General features: G+C 45.2%; 1 protein-coding gene across 1 annotated transcript in view; it reads left to right on the top strand.

Annotated features, from left to right (window-relative positions):
• The first annotated feature begins 270 nt into the window (after positions 1-270).
• Positions 271-20,866, top strand: part of STRA6 (signaling receptor and transporter of retinol STRA6) — a 44,956-nt gene continuing 24,360 nt past the window's right edge. Inside the window, 3 exon segments of the mRNA XM_077828459.1 lie at positions 271-380; positions 16,627-16,705; positions 18,025-18,110. Of these exon segments, the coding sequence (XP_077684585.1) occupies positions 271-380; positions 16,627-16,705; positions 18,025-18,110 (275 nt within the window).

Below are 20,866 nucleotides of genomic sequence, written 5' to 3' on the forward strand. Positions count from 1 at the left end.
GTTGAAATGATGCAAATTCACATGGCAAAGAGTCCTAACTGGAAGGGAGAGATTCTTACCCCCCACCTCCCAATCCGTCAATGTGACCCTCCAGTACCGAGAGCATAAAGTAGCCTGTGCAAACTTAGCATTTTGAACTGACCCTAGAGAACTCCAGGGAAAATATTTGTTGCAATCCTTGTGGGTATTTTTGCTCTACCAAGAGCAGAAGGCAAGAATTTTTTTTTAATTCTTCTTTCTTTTTCCCAGAGGAGGTGGAGAGAGAAGAGAATGGTGAACGACAGCTCCTTGGCAGCCCACGGCTCCCTTGCTTATGATGACTTTGCCAGTTCTGATTGGTACATGTATGAATCCATGGAACCCGAGATGCCACAAGATGAGTGAGTGATCAACCCTTGGGTTTTTTTTTCCCAGTTATGCCCTGCAGCTGGAGGGTACCCTGACCTTAGTTAGGCAGGGGAATCATTTTTTGTCTCAAATTCCCATTTTCCTGGAATTAAATTTTATTTTTCTGATCAAGGAAAGTAGGAACTCCCCTCCATGCATGCACAACTCTTCCTGTCTCCCCACCCTCCCAACTTTCTCCTCGTTGCTACTTCCCACTAGTGACTTTTTAGAAAAATGACCAAATAAAAAATTGTCAGTAGCAACACTTGACTCTGGTTATAAAACCTGACCACTCTATGCCTCAATTTCCCCATCTTTAAGATGGAACTAATAACCTCCAGCTACCTGGCACATGTACTGATGTTCCTTCAGCATGCAAAGCGCTATGTTAGTGTTATCTGTGCATCACTGCACTGGTGTTGCTTTTTGTTGCTGCTCACGACATCTGATTTTTGGGGATGAGAGGCTGTGATATGCAGCATTGCATGACACCACAGCTGGCCCATGGTATCATTAAGGGACCTCTCTACTTCCTCTCTCCAACTTTTCCTACTTCCTGGCATGGGCACTTTAAATTGGCTCCTGTTGACAACTGCAGGTTGGGACATACCACCCAGGCCAGTTAAGACAGTTGCTTTGCCATATGGGACAGAGTTCTCCATTACAATGCATTATACATTACATTGACTGTGTAACCATATTGGTATGTGTGTTACAGGTCCAAGTCTGTGTCCAATCCACAGAGGGTATGAGTGAGTTTAAACCCCACAGCTAAGGAGCCTTGGCTCTTTAGCCTAAGTTGTAGCAGCTCATGCTCTTAGCTCCTGAGGGCTGTGTTGCAATCCCCAAGTGTCTGCCGGGGGAGACAATCCCATAACTGCAATGTGGGTACCCCAGTCTTGTAGGTCCATGTTGGTGACATTGTTTATGTGCAGGGTGCTCTCAAAGGAGTCCTTTGCCACTTAGCCATCTAACACTTGTTTCAAGTTGATGTTTTCAGTAACTACTGCAGCATTACGATGTATCTGTTGTCTTGGGAAAAATATTATCCCTTTGGATTAACTGCATATTTAGATGCATTTATATAGTGTATTGCTAGCAAGAGCTGATGGCTTGTGGCAAATCCTTGTTACCATGCAAACTGCAGAGACAACAGCTCCTGCATCTGCTCCACCATGCCTTAGCAAAGCACATTTTCTTTCTCACTTCCACCTGATCCTGCTCCCCTGCAAACCATATGAGCAGGATTAGGCACAAAGTTTTGTTTCATTTCCATGCACTGTCAAGTTTTGGCTCTATTGCCCTGATTTAGGACAGCACTCAAGCACATGATCAACAGTAAGCATTCTTGAATTTGATCCTTCCTATGTAAGGATGATGGGGAATGGAATATTTTTATTCTTTCCCAGTGGAAATACAATTAACTCCTTTGCTCTAGGGTTGCCAAGAAGAATAGGGGTTAGCACCATGTATAGAACAAAAAGCCTCTAAAGTTTGCAGAATCTGATAATATTTTGACTGAGGTTCTAAATCTTGATTCATATCAGGGTAAATATCATTGAAATGTTGATTGGAGGTTGATCACTGAGAACTGTCAAAAAAGGTTGGATTAAACTAAACACAGCTTTTTTTGAATTACTGTTTTGCTTTGAAGGTTCTAGAACATTCGTGTTATTTACTGACTCTGATTTTATGTTCCTCTGCATTTCTGGATTTGGAAGAAGCGAAGGTGCTGAAATATTGTCCCATGGGTATTTCTACCCTTGTGAAATAAGCAAAGTCTCCCAAATCTCTTAAAACACCTGCTCTTATAGGCTGTCTTCACTGCAAAAGAGGGGGTGTCTTACACGGTGATGTCTCCACTGGGTTGTTACATCAACAGACTAAAGGCCCAGGAAGATTTTTACCCTGGTGCAGGAGGCCTATGGTTTACCTTGGCTAGCTACACTGAGGTAAACACGACAGTGCTTTGTCTGCACTAGAATTTTGTCTCAGCTAGAGTTGAGGTAGCGCCCTTGATTTAAAAACACACCACTTCTTCCGGTCAAACCCAAGACCTAATGAGCAGACTCTTGCAGATGAGGGAGATTCAGGGAAGTATCTTCAGAATGCTTCTCTAGTCCTCCACTAACGACCAAATAAGTCAATGACCCCTAATGCCAGGTCTACACTACAGATCTGTGTCAGTATAACTAAGTCACTCAGAGGTGTAAAAAATCCACACCCCTGAGTGACATAGTTGTACTGACCTAACCCCCCATGTATATAGTGCTATGTCGATGGGAAAGCTTCTCCCACATAGCTACCGCCTCTCGGGGAGATGGATGAACTACATCTACGGAAAAAAGCTCTCCCGTTGGTGTAGTACCATCTTCACTAAAGGGCTGCAGCTGTGCCGCTGTAGCACTGTACATGAAGACAAGCCCTCAGTGTGTGACTTAGGGAGGCAGTGTGGCCTAGTGGATAAAGTGTTGGACTGGGTTTTGGGAGACCTGAGTTCTATTCCTGGTTCTTGCCACTGGCCTGCTGGGTGACCTTGGGCAAGTAATTTCCTCTGAATCTGCCTCAGTTTCCCCATCTGTAAAATGGGGTAATGATACTGACCACCTTTGTAAAGTGCTTTGAGATAGACAACTGTACCGTGCTAGATAAGAGCTAGATATTATTACTACACGACTGACATGTGCTTCTATGAGGAAGGCAGGTCTGATAGATCTCAGGATATGAGGATCTCAAATGTCAGTGTGTGGAGTGCATGTGTCTGCAAAATACTTCATCTAGGTGGGATTGCCCAGCCCTGCTTTCCCTCCTGTTCACTGTGGCCATTGCACTATCCCTTGAAAGTAACATTCTCTATTGTCTGTAATGGAGAGGGGTTTGTCTTGGGCCCAAACTTTCAACAGTCATTAATGATTTTAGGTGCCTTAATTTTAAGGGGCATAACTTGGGACTCCTTTTAAAGGGGGCTTATGGTCACAGGTAGGGTGTTCAGCCCTCTATGATAATCAAGTTGGACAACTCCAAAGTAAGATGCCTAAAATCAGGCCTTCGTTTGTTTAAAGCTTATATTGTATTCGCTCCACTGCTCTGCTTTTCACACCCTTCTGTCATCTGTTCTGTTCCTCTCTCTCTTCCTTCCCACCTGCTCTCTTTCTCCCATGGTCTATCCTCCTCCACTGGCAGCTCATAGATTTGCTGCTGATGGCTGGCTCCTGAATCATCATCTCTTCTTATTCAGCAGCAGCCCTGTCAAGGCTGAATCCCCACTCTGGCACTTTGAGTACAGAAGGTGGGGGCCTGCAAGGATTTTAAAAATTAATACTTGCCACTCCAGGCTTGTATTAAACTCCCAAGGATATAGCTTTTCTGTGACCTTGGCTTGGCAAACACTGCCACCACCCAAATGCAAAAAACCCTCTTGGACCCAGGAAGGAGCACTTTGGAATTCCTCCCTGTGGGGTACCCTCAAGCCCTTTCACCCCCCTTCGGGGAAGAGCTGAGAAAGAAAACAAAGAAAATTAGCTGTTGCTACCAGCTAATCAAACAACATGCACAAACCTCTTAGGACACCAAAAATCCAATCCTGTTCTTTAAAAAGGTAAATTTTCTTAACAAAAAGGAAAAAAAAAACATCTGGAACTTAGGCTTTTGCTAGATTTTAAAAAGGCAATTCCAAAAATCAAGCACCCAAAATAGCTTCCTTGGGGGTTCAGATTAAAGGTTACAAGCAAACAAAACCATCTGGGGTTAGCACAGAGGAGATCCACAAGCCAAACTAAAGAAATAAACCTGATTGCATCTATTTAAACATTTCTAATTTACTTACTTATTTGAAATCCTGCAAATATGTAATTCTAGGTATGATCTGATGATTTCTCATACCAGGCTTAAAGCTTTATACAGCATTCCTGCTTATAGCATTGCTGCTCCATGTCGCTGCAGCCCAGAGAGAACAACAGATCACAAAGGGAAGGTTTTTCCCAATTTTAAAAAGTTTTAGCCCTTTCCCATTGGCTCCTTTGGTCAGGTGCCCACTCCTTTTCTTTTACCTGTGGGCTTGTTAACCCTTTATAGGTAAAGCAAACAGAGAACAGACACCAAGAGGGATTTTACAGCTAACTGGCTGATTTGGTGTCCATAAAAGGGAGCTACTCTCGCTTCATCTATCACAGGCCCCTAAAAGAGGCAGCCAACCTGCCTCCCATTCCATCTCTCCAGCAGCCTTTTCAGAACTCCAGGCTCCTCTTTGAACCATGTGCCCAATCATCCATTCTACTGGCCAACCCCTAAGGGCATTGGCTATCACAGGGTTTTTGAGCCTTCGTGATTTGCCCATGTACTAGAGATGTTGTGGGTGGGATATATGGCTAACACTGTTCCCTGCCAAGTTAGCTTCCTAAACAGCCTCTCACCTGGCCCCTCCTGCTGCTCTGGCTCCCTGCCTCATGCTGGGAAGCAAAAGGGGCTCAGCAGTCTAGTGGGGCAGCATGGAGATCCACTCAGCATGGAGCTGAGAAGCAGTTCCATGCTGGAGAACTTGGCATGGGGGAGATCAGCTTCACAGGTGGTTTTCAAAAGGAGGCTGGGCAGCCATCTGTCTTGGATGATTCAGACACAACAAATCCTGCATCTTGACAGGGGATTAGACTAGATGATCCTTGCAGTCCCTTCTATTCCTATGGGTCTATGACAAAGTATTCATCTTTGTATTACAGTAGTGGCTAGGGGTCCCATTGTGCCAGGTGCTGTATAAAAACCTACTGAGAGCCAGGCCTTGTCTATTTATATCATAAGCCCTTCACAAGAAAGCCCTGTTATCCCCATTGTACACATGGGTAGAGAGACACTGAGTGACCTACCCAAGGTCACATAGGGTGTCTGTGGAAGAGCAGAAAATTGAAGCATTGTCTCCAGAGCCCCATTCCAGTGCCTTCACCACAAGATCGTCCTCCCAGGAGGCCTTGTGCCCTCTTCTAGCAGGAGTTGCTTTCAGCACAGCTAGAGTGAGTGTTGGGTGGGGGGGAAGAGGGGGAAGAAAGGAGGCAAGAGCTGGTGGTGGAGTGCAGTGGTAATTAGGGTCTCCAAAAATGAGGAGGGCTCACTGATAAGCTAGGGGTGAGGGAAGAGCAGGGGGAGAGGCAGGGACAGGCAAGCAGAGGAGGAGTGAGTAGGAAGCAGATTTTCTGTTCCTGGCTTAGACACCAAAACCAATGTTCATTTGTTATTAATGCCTGTGGCTGCCACTTAAGCCAAATCTCTTTGGCTCTGTCCTATGAGCTGATTTCTCAGGAAGATGAAAACCTCTCAGATTAATGTAATTCTGCCCCCTATCTCCTGGCATTACCGCATGGTGAGGGCATATCATGCCGTAAGGATGCCAGGAGAATTCTGCTGTGTGAGGAGATTGATATTGTTTTTGCCCTCACACTGAAAGTGCAAACAAAATGTCAGCTGTAAAATGGGTCTTCCAGCTCCTCTGCTGGAACACATTGCTTGATGAACATGTTGTGTAACCCACCCATCCCTTGCACTGTAAAGTGCCATTGGGCTGCTACCTGCGGCACATCATCGAAATGATTTACGCTCTGAGACCTGATTCTCATTAAGGGGTCTCTGTGTGAATGAGAACTAGAGCCAATCACCTTGCCTCCCCACACCTGGGGGGCGGGAGAGGGGACTATTTACCTGTTTGTACTGTAGCAGCGCCGTGGGGCCCTGGTTTGTGCCAGTGGCTGTACAAACACAGAACAAAATGGTGCTCCCTGCCCCCAAGCAATTGACAATCCAAGTAGACAGAAACTTGTTGTGCCAACATCTTTCTGAAGAAAGGTTTGCTTTATTTCCAGTAGCTCACAGGGCTGCTCTGAGATTATCTGTTTATTTCAATGAAAACTTTGGGCCAAGAATGTCCGTCACTCCACCCCTGGCTCTTATGAAAAGCAATATCGAAGCTTTTGTTACCAATTCCATTCCAGTTCTCTTCTTGACCCCTCCTAACTTTGTCTCATTCTTACTCTCAGGTCACAAGTAAACATTTTGGGGGTAAAGTTTAAAAAAATACAGCTTTCTTTTTATATCTATATCATAAATTCATTAGAACTTTGCCATAGCAAATATCTGACAGCCATTTTTTATGAGAACTATGTCCCAATCTTTCAGCAAAGATTTACTAAGACTGAATTATGGAAGATGCACTAATTTACAAAATATGCTACTGAACATTAAACTGTGCTGTAGGTTGTCATAACCAGATCTTGGTGAAAAATGCTAGTTTTTGGTGAGAATTTTTAATTTTGTGGGGAGATTTTTGGGGAAAAAATCATTCCTTTTTCCTTAATCAAAATAAACACACCTTGCCAAAATCTTCAGTAAAAATGTTCAGGTTTTGAAAATAAAACGAGAATCTTGACCAAGAAAATTTTCTGATTTTTTTCATTAAAAAACAAAACCAAACATTTTTACTAAAATGGAAAGTCTTGCAGAGTATTGTCAATCTGATCCAAAAGCCATTCTTACTTTCCTGCCCTGCCCAAACCACCCAAAAAAATCCCCAGCCCCTCCGTGGTGTCATTGAAGTCTGGTCTAATAACTCATTCAAATGAACTTTATTCCAATAACGTGCTTTTTATCCCTAGAGCTCAAAGCATTTAATTTACCCCCATTTTACAGAAGGAAACAGGGACAGGGAAGTGAAATGACCTAACTCAACAAATCAGTAGAAGAGCTGGGAGTAAAATTCAGGTCTCCTGAGTCACAGTCCAATGGTGTATCTACTAGGCCATGGTTCTCAACAAGTGGTCTGGGACCCCCTGGAGGGCTGTGAGCAGGTTTAAGAGAGTCTGACAAGCAGTGCCAGCATTAGACTTTCTGGGGCCCAGGACAGAATGCCAAAGCTCCACCACATGGGACTGAAGCCCAGGCCCCCAAGCCTCATCACACAGGGCTGAAGTTGAAGCCTGAGCAACTTAGCTTCACAGGATCCCCTGTGGTGTGGGGTCCCAGGCAGTCGACCTGCTTGCAACTCACTAACGCTGGTCATAGAATATGATGCAAAACAATCTATATTTAAGTATATAAAATATATAAAACACACAATCTTAAGATGGCATCATGTATTTTAAACACTTTGGAAGAGGACTGCTGATGAATCATGGAGGCAGGCAAGAATATTCCATATGTCTGGCACAACCCATTGCATTAAAGCTATCAGTGTGTGAAAGCAAATCCTTTCTCCTGTTGCACATCTGATCTCCATATCAATGTGCTTAACCTTAAAGCAGAACTCAGCAACACTAGGGGAAATACTTGATTGCTATTTATACAGCTGTGTAGCATGGCGGGCACGCACTGCTGCGGTGCCTCCTGCTGGTTGTCTAGGAATTAGTTCAGTTCCAGCCTCGGAGCACCTCCTACCCATGCCTGCTTCCTCCTGATCTCCACCACTTATAGCACTTCCAGCCCCATGTCCCTCCTGGACCCCAGTGCCCCTTACCTTGGGGTACTGCCCCACAGCAGTGCCCCCACACTCTGAGTCTCCCCTCCATGGGGAATCCCAATACCCTAAACCCACCTTGCCTCAGTGAACCACTGCCAGTCCTCATTTAGCCCCTTCCCTCAGGGGCAAACTGCAGTCTGAAGTGGCCACTCATAATCTGCAAAGGGGTTTGGACCTGCTGCCTTTCCAGCCCCAGATGTCTCCCTGCAGCCCTAGTACCTCCCCTGGCCTTTAGCAAGGCCTCAGCCTGGGGAATCACCAGGCCATAGCTCCTCAGCCCTGCTCTGCCCTTCTCTGCTCTGTCCTGACCTGCCTCAGGTACCCTGCTTGCTCTACCAGGCAGCCTGGTCCTCTCTGCTCCTCAGCTGGAACAAGAGTCTCCTCTCACTCCCTCAGCCTGCCCTCTTATCAGGGTCAGCTGGATCCTAATCGAGTGTGGCCACACCTGTGACTGTTTACCCAACCAGCCTCCCTCTCACCCCGGCTTTTAACCCCTTCCTAACAAGAGCTGGGTGACTGCCCTACTACAAGCTGGAATAACCATAAGGTCTGAGGTCTTGGTATTGCAGAAAGTACTTATAAGTTAATAAAAGTAAGGGCAACTCACGATGTTGTCTAGCATTTTAAATTCAAGTTTGCCTAGAAAAATTCACTCTTGGAGGAGATTTTTGTTTAATTTTTTCCTTTCCATGTTTGTTCAGCGTTATTGCATAGGTACTCTCTTCACTTGTGACTGTGCCTTGTAAGAAGGCTAGCCCAAGGAATTCTGAGGCCCTGTAGAAGCCTCTATTGATTTTTGTCATTTTCCTATCTTGCCGACTTTTTCTCTTTGCTTCTCTTCCATTCCTGCAAGAGAATGGAGACCCTTCTCAGCCTCTTTGAAGCCTTTTGAGGAGGCTTAGTCAGTTGGAATCTGGGGGTGTAATCTGCATATTAAAACATACAAATTAGTTCACTGGAATGCTGGGGCAAGTACTGCCTCCAGTTCTGATCTAAAGCATATGGGGAAATTATTAGGGAAGAGAACTGGATGTTGCTAGCTTGGCACATAACTCTCATGCTTGTGGTGATCAGGCTTCCTCTTAACATATAGTTAAGGCACTGCACCAGGACTCAGATGATCTGAGTTCTAATCCTCGCTCTCCCACAGACTGCTTGGGTGACCTTGGATCATTCACTTAATCTCTGGGTGACTCAACTCCTCAGCTATAAAAATGGAAATAATTCCTTCCACCCTTTGTCTGTCGTGTCTTTGAAGCAGGGATCATAGAATCATAGAATATCAGGGTTGGAAGGGACCTCAGGAGGTCATCTAGTCCAACTCCCTGCTCAAAGCAGGACCAATCCCCAACTAAATCTTCCTGACCTTTGTCAAGCCTGACCTTAAAAACCTCAAAGGAAGGAGATTCCACCACCTCCCTAGGTAATGCATTTTAGTGTTTCACCACCCTCCCAGTGAAAAAGTTTTTCCTAATATCCAACTTAAACCTCCCCACTGCAACTTGAGACCATTACTCCTCCTTCTCTCATCAGCTACCACTGAGAACAGTCTAGATCCATCCTCTTTGGAACCCCCTTTCAGGTAGTTTAAAGCAGCTATCAAATCCCCCCCTCATTCTTCTCTTCCGCAGACTAAACAATCCCAGTTCCCTCAGCCTCTCCTCAGAAGTCATGTGTTCCAGACCCCTAATCATTTTTGTTGCCCTCCGCTGGACTCTTTCCAATTTTTCCACATCCTTCTTGTACTATGGGGCCCAAAACTGGACACAGTACTCCAGATGAGGCCTCACTAATGTCGAATAGAGGGGAACGATCACATCCCTCGATCTGCTGGCAATGCCCCTACATATACATCCCAAAATGCCATTGGCCTTCTTGGCAACAAGGGCACACTGTTGACGATGGGATGGTGCCATGGACCGGCTGGCCCTTGAAGGCAAACTGGACTGAGCCTTGCCCACCACTTAGCAGCTCCAGGGATAAATAATCATAGAATCATAGACTTTAAGGTCAGAAGGGACCATTATGATCTTCTAGTCTGACCTCCTGCACAACGCAGGCCACAGAATCTCACCCACCCACTCCTGTAACAAACTCCTAACCTATGTCTGAGCTATCAAAGTCCTCAAATCGTGGTTTAAAGACTTCAAGGTGCAGAGAATCCTCCAGCAAGTGACCCGTGCCCCACACTGCAGAGGAAGGTGAAAACCCCCCAGGGCCTCTGCCAATCTGCCCTGGGGGAAAATTCCTTCCCGACCCCAAATATGGCAATCAGCTAAACCCCGAGTATGTGGGCAAGACTCACCAGCCAGACACCCAGGAAAGAATTCTCTTTAGTAACTCAGATCCCACCCCATTCTGCCTGGTTGGAGCCAGACACGCTAGCCTGCTGCAAACCCAGACCCAGGTCTGAATCATGTCCCCCAACAACTGCAGGCTTAAGTGAAAATAGCTTAAGAAGTTTTCCTGTCTCTAACACTCAGATGCCCAGCTCCCAATGGGGTCTAAACCCCAAATAAATCCATTTTACCCTGTATAAAGATTTTCAGGGTAAACTCATAAATTGTTTACCCTCTATAACAGCTGTTTGCCCCCGCCCCCCGTATTAATACATACCCTGGGTTAATTAATGAGTAAGAAGTGATTTTATTAAATACAGTAAGTAGGATTTAAGGGGTTCCAAGTAGTAACAGCCTGAACAAAGTGAATTGCCAAGCAAAATAAAATAAAACACGCAAGTCTAAGTCTAGTACAGTAATAAAACTGAATACAGGTAAAATCCTCACCCAGTAAGCTTCCTTTTACAGACTAGTCTCCTTCTAGTCTGGGTCCAGCAATCACTCACATCCCCTGTAGTTACTGTCCTTTGTTCCAGTTTATTTCAGGTATCCTTGGGGGTGGAGAGGGCTCTCTCTTTAGCCAGCTGAAGACCAAATGGAGACGTCTCCCAGGGGTTTAAATAGACTTTCTCTTGTGGGTGGAGACCCCCTCCTTTCTCCTATGCAAAGTCCAGCTACAAAATGGAGTTTTGGAGTCACCTGGGCAAGTCACATGTCCATAGAATCATAGAATATCAGGGTTGGAAGGGACCTCAGGAGGTCATCTAGTCCAACCCCCTGCTCAAAGCAGGACCAATCCCCAATTCAATCATCCCAGCTAGGGCTTTGTCAAGCCTTACCTTAAAAACTTCTAAGGAAGGAGATTCTACCACCTCCCTAGGTAACGCATTCCAGTGTTTCACCACCCTCCTAGTGAAAAAGTTTTTCCTAATATCCAACCTAAACCTCCCCCACTGCAACTTGAGACCATTACTCCTTGTCCTGTCCTCTTCTACCACTGAGAATAGTCTAGAACCATCCTCTCTGGAACCACCTCTCAGGTAGTTGAAAGCAGCTATCAAATCCCCCCTCATTCTTCTCTTCTGCAGACTAAACAATCCCAGTTCCCTCAGCCTCTCCTCATAAGTCATGTGTTCCAGACCCCTAATCATTTTTGTTGCCCTTCGCTGGACTCTCTCCAATTTTTCCACATCCTTATTATAGTGTGGGGCCCAAAACTGGACACAATACTCCCGATGAGGTCTCACCAATGTTGAATAGAGGGGGACGATCACGTCCCTCGATCTGCTCGCTGTGCCCCTACTTATACATCCCAAAATGCCATTGGCCTTCTTGGCAACAAGGGCACACTGCTGACTCATATCCAGCTTCTCGTCCACTGTCACCCCTAGGTCCTTTTCCGCAGAACTGCTGCCTAGCCATTCGGTCCCTAGTCTGTAGCTGTGCATTGGGTTCTTCCGTCCTAAGTGCAGGACCCTGCACTTATCCTTATTGAACCTCATCAGATTTCTTTTGGCCCAATCCTCCAATTTGTCTAGGTCCCTCTGTATCCTATTCCTGCCCTCCAGCGTATCTACCACTCCTCCATGCATGACTGAGTTCCTTACCAGCCAAGCCACATTCCTGGAAAAGCTCAGATGTGGATTGGCATCTCCAAGTTCATTGTTGGCTTAAGGGTTTCTTGATTGGGCACTTACTGAGAATAGTCTTTTCTCAGGAAGCTGACCAACTGCTTCACTAAAACCTACTTAGAATCAGACAAGTATACAGCCAATATTCATAACTTCGAATACAAAAATGGTACATGCATACAAATAGGATTAATAGATTCAGTAGATCATAACCTCTACAGGGATGTGTTACATGGTATATGTAGCATAAAATATACTCCAGTTATATCATATATATACATTCATAAGCATATTTCCATAAAGCCTTATGCGGGACACCGTCACACTCCTAAATTGTTCACCCTCTATAACACTGAGAGAGAGAGATGCATAGCTGTTTCCCCCCCCCCCCCCGGTATTAATAGATACTCTGTCTGAATTAATAAGTAAAAAGTGATTTTAGTAAATACAAAAAGTAGGATTTAAGTGGTTCCAAGACGTAATAGACAGAACAAAATAAATTACCAAACAAAATAAAATAAAACACACAAGTCTATGCCTAATACAGTAAGAAAGTGATTACAGATGAAACCTCACCCTCAGAGATGTCCCAGTAAGCTTCTTTTACAGACTAGTCTCCTTCTAGTCTGGGTCCAGCAATCACTCACACTACTGTGGTTACTATCCTTTGTTCCAATCTCTTTCAGGTAACCTTTGATGGGGGAGAGGCTATCTCTTCAGCCAGCTGAAGACAAAATGGAGGGGTCTCCCAGGGGTTTAAATAGGCTTTCTCTTGTGGGTGGATACCCCTCCCTCCCCCTGTGTAGAATCCCAGCTATAAGATGGAGTTTTGGAGTCACATGGGCAAGTCACATTTCCATGCATGACTCAACTTATAGGTAGCAGCCATTGTTCACATGCTACCTTGAATGTCCTCAGGTAGACTTCTTATGTGGATTGGAGTCTTCCAAGATCCATTGTCTGTTAAGTGTTTCTTGATTGGGCACTTAACTGACAAATTCCTTTCTAAAGAAGCTGACCAAATGCCTTACTTAGGCTACTTAAAATCAAACAAGTACACAGCCAATATTCATAACTTCAAATACAAAAATGATACATGCATACAAATAGGATGAATATATTCAGTAGATCATAACCTTTGTAGAGATATGTTACATGGCATATCTGGCATAAAACATATTCCGGTTATGTCATATTTACTTTCATAAGCATATTTCCATAAATCATTATGCGGTGCAACATCACAGTCCCATAATAAAAAAATCTCTCAGTATGTGTATGCCCAGATGCTAGTACAATGGGCCCTTGTCCTGGGGATGTTCCAGATGGAAATAGAAATTGATGGAGTGTGGTGTTTTCTCTAATGAAGTCTTGTTTCAGTACAAGGAATGAATAAATGAAGCTTATCCAAATGCAGGAGGAACCAAGAGCAAAAGGAGCAGTTTCTTAGCTTACAGGCCCAAGCCTCTTTAGCCAACAGACCCAACGGCTCTCTCTAGCTTTATCCAGGATCATGCTCTGCTCACCAGCTGCTGCTTGGCTTTCTTGCTTTTTACCTCTGTCTCTCTCTCTGTTCTTGTCCAGTCTCAGTTTGTGTGCAATGTATATAGATAGATACACACGTCCATACACACACCTCACAGCAATTCCCTGGCCCACTCAGTTCAAACTCCTGTGCAGGTTCACAACCTCCTTTTGTGTTACATGGGGCAGGGGGAATCTTCTGATTAATTCATCCTGACAGATGAATCTAAGTTTATACACTTGCTGTGTGGTTAGCACTAATTAAAGGCTGCGTTCACATCCTGTCTCAAAGACATTTGTGATTCCTGCACTCACCAGTACCTGTCAGCATAACATTATTAAATGTTCGCCCATGTGCAAGAAACACTCCACAGAACATGAAAGTGAGTGAGCAGGGAGAAAAGAAGAAAGTATTAATGCCACATGTTCTGCAGAGCAGAGGGATAGCTCAGTGGTTTGAGCATGGGCCTACTAAACCCAGGATTGTAAGTTCAACCCTTGAGGGGGCTATTTAGGGATCAGGGGCAAAAATTGGGGATTGGTCCTGCTTTGAGCAGCAGGTTGGACTAGATGACCTCCTGAGGTCCCTTCCAACCCTGATATTCTATGATTCTATGACAGAGATACATAAAGGAAGCTGTCTTGCTCTTCTCTGCACTGCACGAATACTACCTGCTATTCCAAAACTGTCCCAACATGATCTGAGCTCAAGATAAAGTCTTTGAGTTAGTCAGGTCAGTCCTTTCTCTGCTTGTTCCAAAATCGAGGCAACGTGCGCAGAGCATTGCCTTGTCCTGTCATGTTCAGAATATAATCTACCTCTCTGTGCCTCAGCCTACCTATCACTATAATGGGGTAATGATTCCAACCCATCTTTTGTAGGCTGATTTTAAGTCCTCAGATGACAATTCATGTATAAGTGGAGGCTGTTACTATTGTATGACAATTTGCAATGTTCAGCTAATTAAATAACTTCCTTGGCTGAACAATCCTTAACTCTACATTGTGAGTTAATGATGGACTGTTCCATTGTAACTGCTTATGAGGCTGTTGGGTGCTGTGGGGTATATATCTCACATCGCCTTGTGACCTTGTTTTGAGTGGCTTATGGGTGAAGAGGAATTTAACTCATACTGCATAGCCAGCTGTTGTTTTGCCTGTTACAGAGGAGACACGCTGCTCTTTGGAGACTTTGTTTGCTCTTTCTTGTTTATCTTACTTTTAAAACAAAAGCCATTCAGATGGAAAGTGTGTGGTGCTTCTGTGGGGTGGGGAATCCTGAGATGATAGGAGACTTCAAATATGGCAAAGGAGAGCAGTTAGCAGAGAAGAGGAGCAGGAATAGTTGAATGTGTTTTTAAATGCAGACTGCTTGTAGAAGCATTTTATGATTGCTTTATAATGGTTTATACACTTGCTGTGTGGTTAGCACTAATTAAAGTATAGGGTTTCTCTATCACACTCTGATCATCATCTGACTTAGATTTTCAGACCGTCTGACTTAGATTTTCAGTTCTACTTCCAGAGCTGTATCTATAACTGCATTAATGGTAACCTCAGAACAATTTAATAAACACAGAGAATATGGGTTCTTCCCGGTCTGAAACCCAGCTCTGCAGGAGCAAATGGAAATCTGCTTGGGAAGACTCAAGTACATATGTTACAGTTTGCCTGCAGTAAGCACAGAAAAGAGCCGAGATCGCTGAAGGTCGGTATGCTTTCTGACTGGCTATCTAAAACCAAATGATGTTCAATAATGATGATAGTCATTACAGAGTGCTGCACAGATGTGGCTTTCAAAGCACCTTACAAAAGTGATGAAGCACAATCCCTGTTTGACAGATTGGGAAACTGATGCAATGGAGAGATTAAGTGATTTGTCCATCGTCACTGGGCAAACTAGTGGCAGTCAAGTCTAGAACTTAAGTCTCTAGCTCTGTGCTTGGGCCATTAGACTCCTGGCTGTGTTTCAGAGGCCTTTAAACATTCAAATGTGGCTGGATATATGTGTCATAAAACTATAGTTAAGAGGTAACATCAATAGAATGGGGTATTGTCACAGGATAACTCTTCTCTGGAGGCTACATCAAAGTCAGGGGACCTGTGGGACATGTAACATGAAGCAGGAATGGTTTTCAAACCGAGAGGCTTTCGAGCCTCACATAGAATTCCATTAAAACTAAGGATGCATGAACCAAGGTTTCATCCAAAACTCTTCCTGAACCTTTATAAAGGTTTCGAAAAGTTCTTAAAACACTTCCTCCCTGCCCCCCAAGTGCATTTTGTGGTATTTCTGTCCCAGGTCTGGGAACTTTTGTGAGCAATTCATACTGAATTGTAGACTGTGTGCCCCCAGATTGTTCACAAACATCTGAATGTTTGGTTGCCATCCCTACTCAAATCCTCCAGCTGCTGTTTCCTAATGAAATTAACACAGGACTGGGAGTCAGCATTTGGGGATGACTCTGACATTGAGTCTGGCTGGGACTTTAGGAGCATCACCTAGCCTCTTTGATCCCATTCCTCTAAACATTCCCCAGTGCTTTGTCCAGACTATGTGAGGACTAGGTCTCTAATTACCTCCCTCAGCAGCCTCTTTCACAGCCATCAGACTCCATCCTGCTCACATTAAAGTCAATGACAAAAGGCTCATCGACTTCAGTGCTGGCAAGATTGGGCTCATTGTTAAGCAACTTGACTTTATATTCAACCTAAACTTTCCTCTGCTTAATTAGAACCCATTACTCCTAGTTATTTTGCCTTGGTCCACCCTAAACAATTCCCCTTCTCTTTCCTGGCTGTGGTATTTACTCCTGTCAAACATGTTTTACATGATGATCAGTCTCTCTGAGTCACTGAGCCAAGCTATGCATATTGAATGTCTTTTAATCTTTGCTCATACATCAGCCCTTCCAGCCCCTCTGTCATTTGGTTGCTCTTCCTTTTGTAATACGGATCCTTTCCCATTAGTAGAATATATTTAAACTACTATGTAAAATCTGCCTAGCATCCCGCTGGGCTGCTCCGCAGAAGGCAAGCTTTTTGTAGGCATGGCTAAGATATTGACACAAGTGGGCAATCGATGGGGAATAAAAAATATACTTTCTCCTTGAGGCTGGAAGAACACAACTGCAGAATTCTCCTCTAGCTTCTCTAGGCACAGCATGTCATTACATTTGATTTTCCTAAGTCTTCGCTCTTCCTTTATGTAATGAATATATTTTGAGTGGCTTTATTTCTCTTCTTTCAGTAAGTTTCCTAGTGTTATCCCAGCCTGCGATCCCACCATCCCCAACCATCTTTATCACACCTGCATGGCTCCTATATCTGTAAGTATCTGTCGAGATTCCATCTTTGGATGAGGCTGGGGTTTGTGCAGCCTTCTGAGGGAAGTCACATCCGTTTGTCTGTATCGTTGAGGCAGTAATTACTGGGGGATGGGGGAGCTTCTCCGGCCGGGACCATGCAGAAGGTCAGATGATCATCAAGGGCCCTTCTGGCCTTAATCTGTGAGCCGTGCTCATGAGAGTGATACGAGTGCCTGAGGTTTAACTCAGCAGAGCTATCGATCAAGCACCTCTTTAGGTGCTGAAAGTCCCTAGCTTATCAGAAGAACAGATGCTCTGCTGCAGCCTGTACTTCATGTTTCCACTTGCTGCCCAATGGGTCGCTTTTAGTGTAGTTTGCTCCCTGTGTCCCACTCAGCCTTTGGCCCCTCTTCAGAGGTTCCCAGGAAGCATGCCAATAACAGTAGTAGTTTTGCAAGATAGACGCCTGTTCACTAGAACTCCACTGAAATCCTCTTTGCCCGCAACTCTTCACCTAGGCCACTCACTTGGCACTAATTGGTAATGACATTTGGTCACCACCACCCGAAGTTTGGAATAGTTGGGAGAAAGACCCAAATGACTGGGTACTCCCCTGGACCTCTCTGGAGTTCCCCAATCGCTGATCATGCTTCCCTTCAACAGAGAGAATTAGAAATTCATGCTAGGGCCTAGGTGGCCCTAGCAGAAGCTGATTGAGCCTGTATATCCACAAGGTTGGGTAGAGCCACCCAGCGCAGAGACGAATCTGGTGTCCTGGAAACGGGATTATTATCACAAAAGACAACGCATCTCAGGTGAAACCACTGGAGTGATGGAGGAAGGAAGAGAGGTTACAAGGAATAGGGTGGCAAGAGACTGTATTGACCCACTTTGTTCTATATCTGTTCAAATACTGGGGTGTAGATAAGGGCCAGAACCTCAGCTAGTGTGTATAAATCAGCCTGCCTCCGGTACAGTCAATGGGAGCTACAGACGTACATCAACTGAGGCTCTAGCTCCCTTTCTTGTTCTTTGGTTCATTCCGTGCCACACGAACGGTGTTCCTGCCCTTTATTCTATTGCTTCACCAACCTGCACGTGGGAGCTGCAAGCCCTCTCAGGCAGGGACTGATTTATTGCCCACTGTTGATTCCCTGTTACTTAGACCTATAAGCATCTCTCTGTTTGGCACCTTCTTGCACAGCAGCACACCTCACTGGGTATCTGATATCCCCATACATCCACCCATGAGGCCAGAGTTTAAAGAGATGGGGCCAGGGGTTTGCACCCTCATAGGTACTTTTACTGTTTTGATTATTTGTCATTGGCTCTCTTTGCAGCTAGCCGTGCTGATAGTCTTGTCTCTGTTGGTGAAACGCAAGAGCCTCTATAAATGCTGTTGGAATGGAGCACCTGGACTGCTGAGGTACCCAGAATAACCCCATATCCACACCTCTGCACTCATCTAACAACACTGCTCCTTTGGCTGAGGTTTACATTTGTTTTCATGTGACTCTGCACTCCCTGATGCTGTTCAGACTGGAATTGCTGAAATCTCTTAATGACCCCGATTCCTCAACTGTCTCTGATTTTGCCATCCAAAATTATTATGAGCACAGTTTTGTGGGTGCACCTGTTAGCCCTTGGTATATCTAGTGTTCTGATTTGCAGAGAGTCGGCTGTTGGGTAGCTTGGCACCTTGGCACTTTACAGCATGGCATGTAACTAGGCTAGGAGGTGAAATGGCAGGTGTAGAATTCAAGGCTGCATTTCAAACCCCAGGCTAGAGGCAGGAAGGGCTGGATCAGGCTCTTTCTGGTCAAAATTTTCAGCTGTCTCCAAGTTCACGATAAGAATCTTAAAGCTTGGGAGCGTTATCTAACCTAACCTGAACCTTCTTCTCTTTACTGCTTTCATGGCTTTCCCCCCTTCCACTCCTCTTCCCCCAGCAGGCTGACCTAAGAGCATGGGGCAGCTTTTCTTTTGACAAACTAAGAGCTATGACCAGAATGGTTGCTTCTGAGTCACTCTGCCATTCATGTGGCAACCCTGATGGCTAGCCTGGTGGTCTAGCCCAACACTGTTCCGGTCAGATGGCTGCAGACTAGACTAAAATCAAATTGAAGAGAGGCCTATGCTCCCAAGGAAACCCTGCTGTGCACCTCTTTGTGCAAAGCAATGATGTTGCCATTCTCCTCCCAGCAGCGGGGGTTGACTGTGATACCAGAAGACTAAACAATCTATCCCCAGTCACAGAAAATTTTAAATTCAGTCAGTAACTGGAACCCTTCCCACTGGTATCCTCCTCCAGGATCCCAGACCTTTGCTCACACTGTTATGCCAGGTGACTCTGGGAGCTTTGCTACCAGCTGACCTTGATATCTGTGTTCTAGAACTTGGAGTGGGGGGAGGGCATCTGATCTGCCATTAAATAGGGGGTATGGAGTGACTTGGGCAATTATTTAGTAACTCTAGTGCAGTAGACACCCCCTTGTCCTTTGACTACTTCCACCTGTTCATCATTCCTTACTGTTACCTCTAATATCATAGAATCATAGAAGATTAGGGCTGGAAGAGACCACAGGAGGTCATCTAGTCCAATCCCCTGCTCAAAGCAGGACCAACACCAACTAAATCATCCCAGCCAGGGCCTTGTTAAACCGGGCCTTAAAAACCTCTAAGGAAGGAGATTCCACCACCTCCCTAGGTAACCCATTCCAGTACTTCACCACCTTCCTAGTGAAATAGTTTTTCCTAACTAGTTTTTCCAACCTAGACCTCCCCCACTGCAACTTGAGACCATTACTCCTTGTTTTGTCATCTGCCACCACTGACAACAGCCTAGCTCCATCCTCTTTGGAACCCCCCTTCAGGTAGTTGAAGGCTGCTATCAAATCCCCCTCACTCTTCTCTTCTGCAGACTAAATAACCCCAGTTCCCGCAGCTTCTCCTCATGTGTCATGTGCCCCAGCCCCCTAATAATTTTCGTTGTCCTCTGCTGGACTCTCTCCAATTTGTCCACATCCTTTCTGTCTTGGGGGGCCCAAAACTGGACACAGTACTCCAGGTGTGGCCTCACCAGTGCTGCATAGAGGAGAATAATCACTTCCCTCATTCTGCTGTCAATGCTCCTACTAATGCAGCCCAATATGCCTTTAGCCTTCTTGGCAACAAGGGCTCACTGCTGACTCATATCCAGCTTCTTGTCCACTGTAATCCCCAGGTCCTTTACTGCAGAACTGCTGCTTAGCCAGTTGGTCCCCAGCCTGGAGCAGTGCATGGGATTCTTCCATCCTAAGTTCAGGACTCTGCACTTGTCCTTGTTGAATCTCATCTGATGACTTTTGGCTCAATCCTCCAATTAGTCTAGGTCATTCTGGACCCTATCCCTACCCTCCATCATATTTACCTCTCCCCACAGCTTAGTGTCATCTGCAAACTTGCTGAGGGTGCAGTCCATCCCATCATCCAGATCATGAATGAAGATATTGAACAAAACTGGCCGCAGGAGTGACCCCTGGGGCACTCTGCTTGATACTGGCTGCCAACTAGACATCGAGTTGTTGATCACTACCTGTTGAGCCCGATGATCTAACCAGCTTTCTTATAGTCCAATCATCCAATCCATACTTCTTTAACTTGCTGGCAAGAATACTGTGGGAGACCGTATCAAAAGCTTTGCTAAAGTCAAGGTATATCACATGCACTGCTTTCCCCATATCCACAGAGCCATATGGATCATGAATTCCCATGATCTCACCTTCTAGTCTATAAATCACCATGCATGCCTTTGGGACAGTAGAAATAAGAATTTTCCATCCCTGAGAGAGGTTGCAGCTCCATGTTCCCTGCAAATGTGACAGGGACACTCAGCAATGACCGTGAAGAACCACCTGAGTCCTTAGGGCAGCTCAGAGAAGCCCAGGGTATGGCTGTGCCAGGGTCAGGTTGGGGATCAGTTTCTTCCAGCTAAACAGAGGATATGGGGGACCCATCCAGATATCTTGGTGATGAGCCATGCTGGCAAATGGGACAGACAGGTACATCCCACTGGCCATTCAATGGGGGCTTTGTGGTAACTCCCCTAGCCCAGCTGTTGTATGATGCACCTAGTGGTTACCCTTTGTGGCAGAGACAGGTGGATGTGGTGCCCCAAACCACTGTGCCCTTCTCTCTCAAGCT

Source organism: Eretmochelys imbricata, chromosome 10 (genome assembly GCF_965152235.1).
Source record: "Eretmochelys imbricata isolate rEreImb1 chromosome 10, rEreImb1.hap1, whole genome shotgun sequence".
Taxonomy (NCBI): Eukaryota; Metazoa; Chordata; order Testudines; family Cheloniidae; genus Eretmochelys; species Eretmochelys imbricata.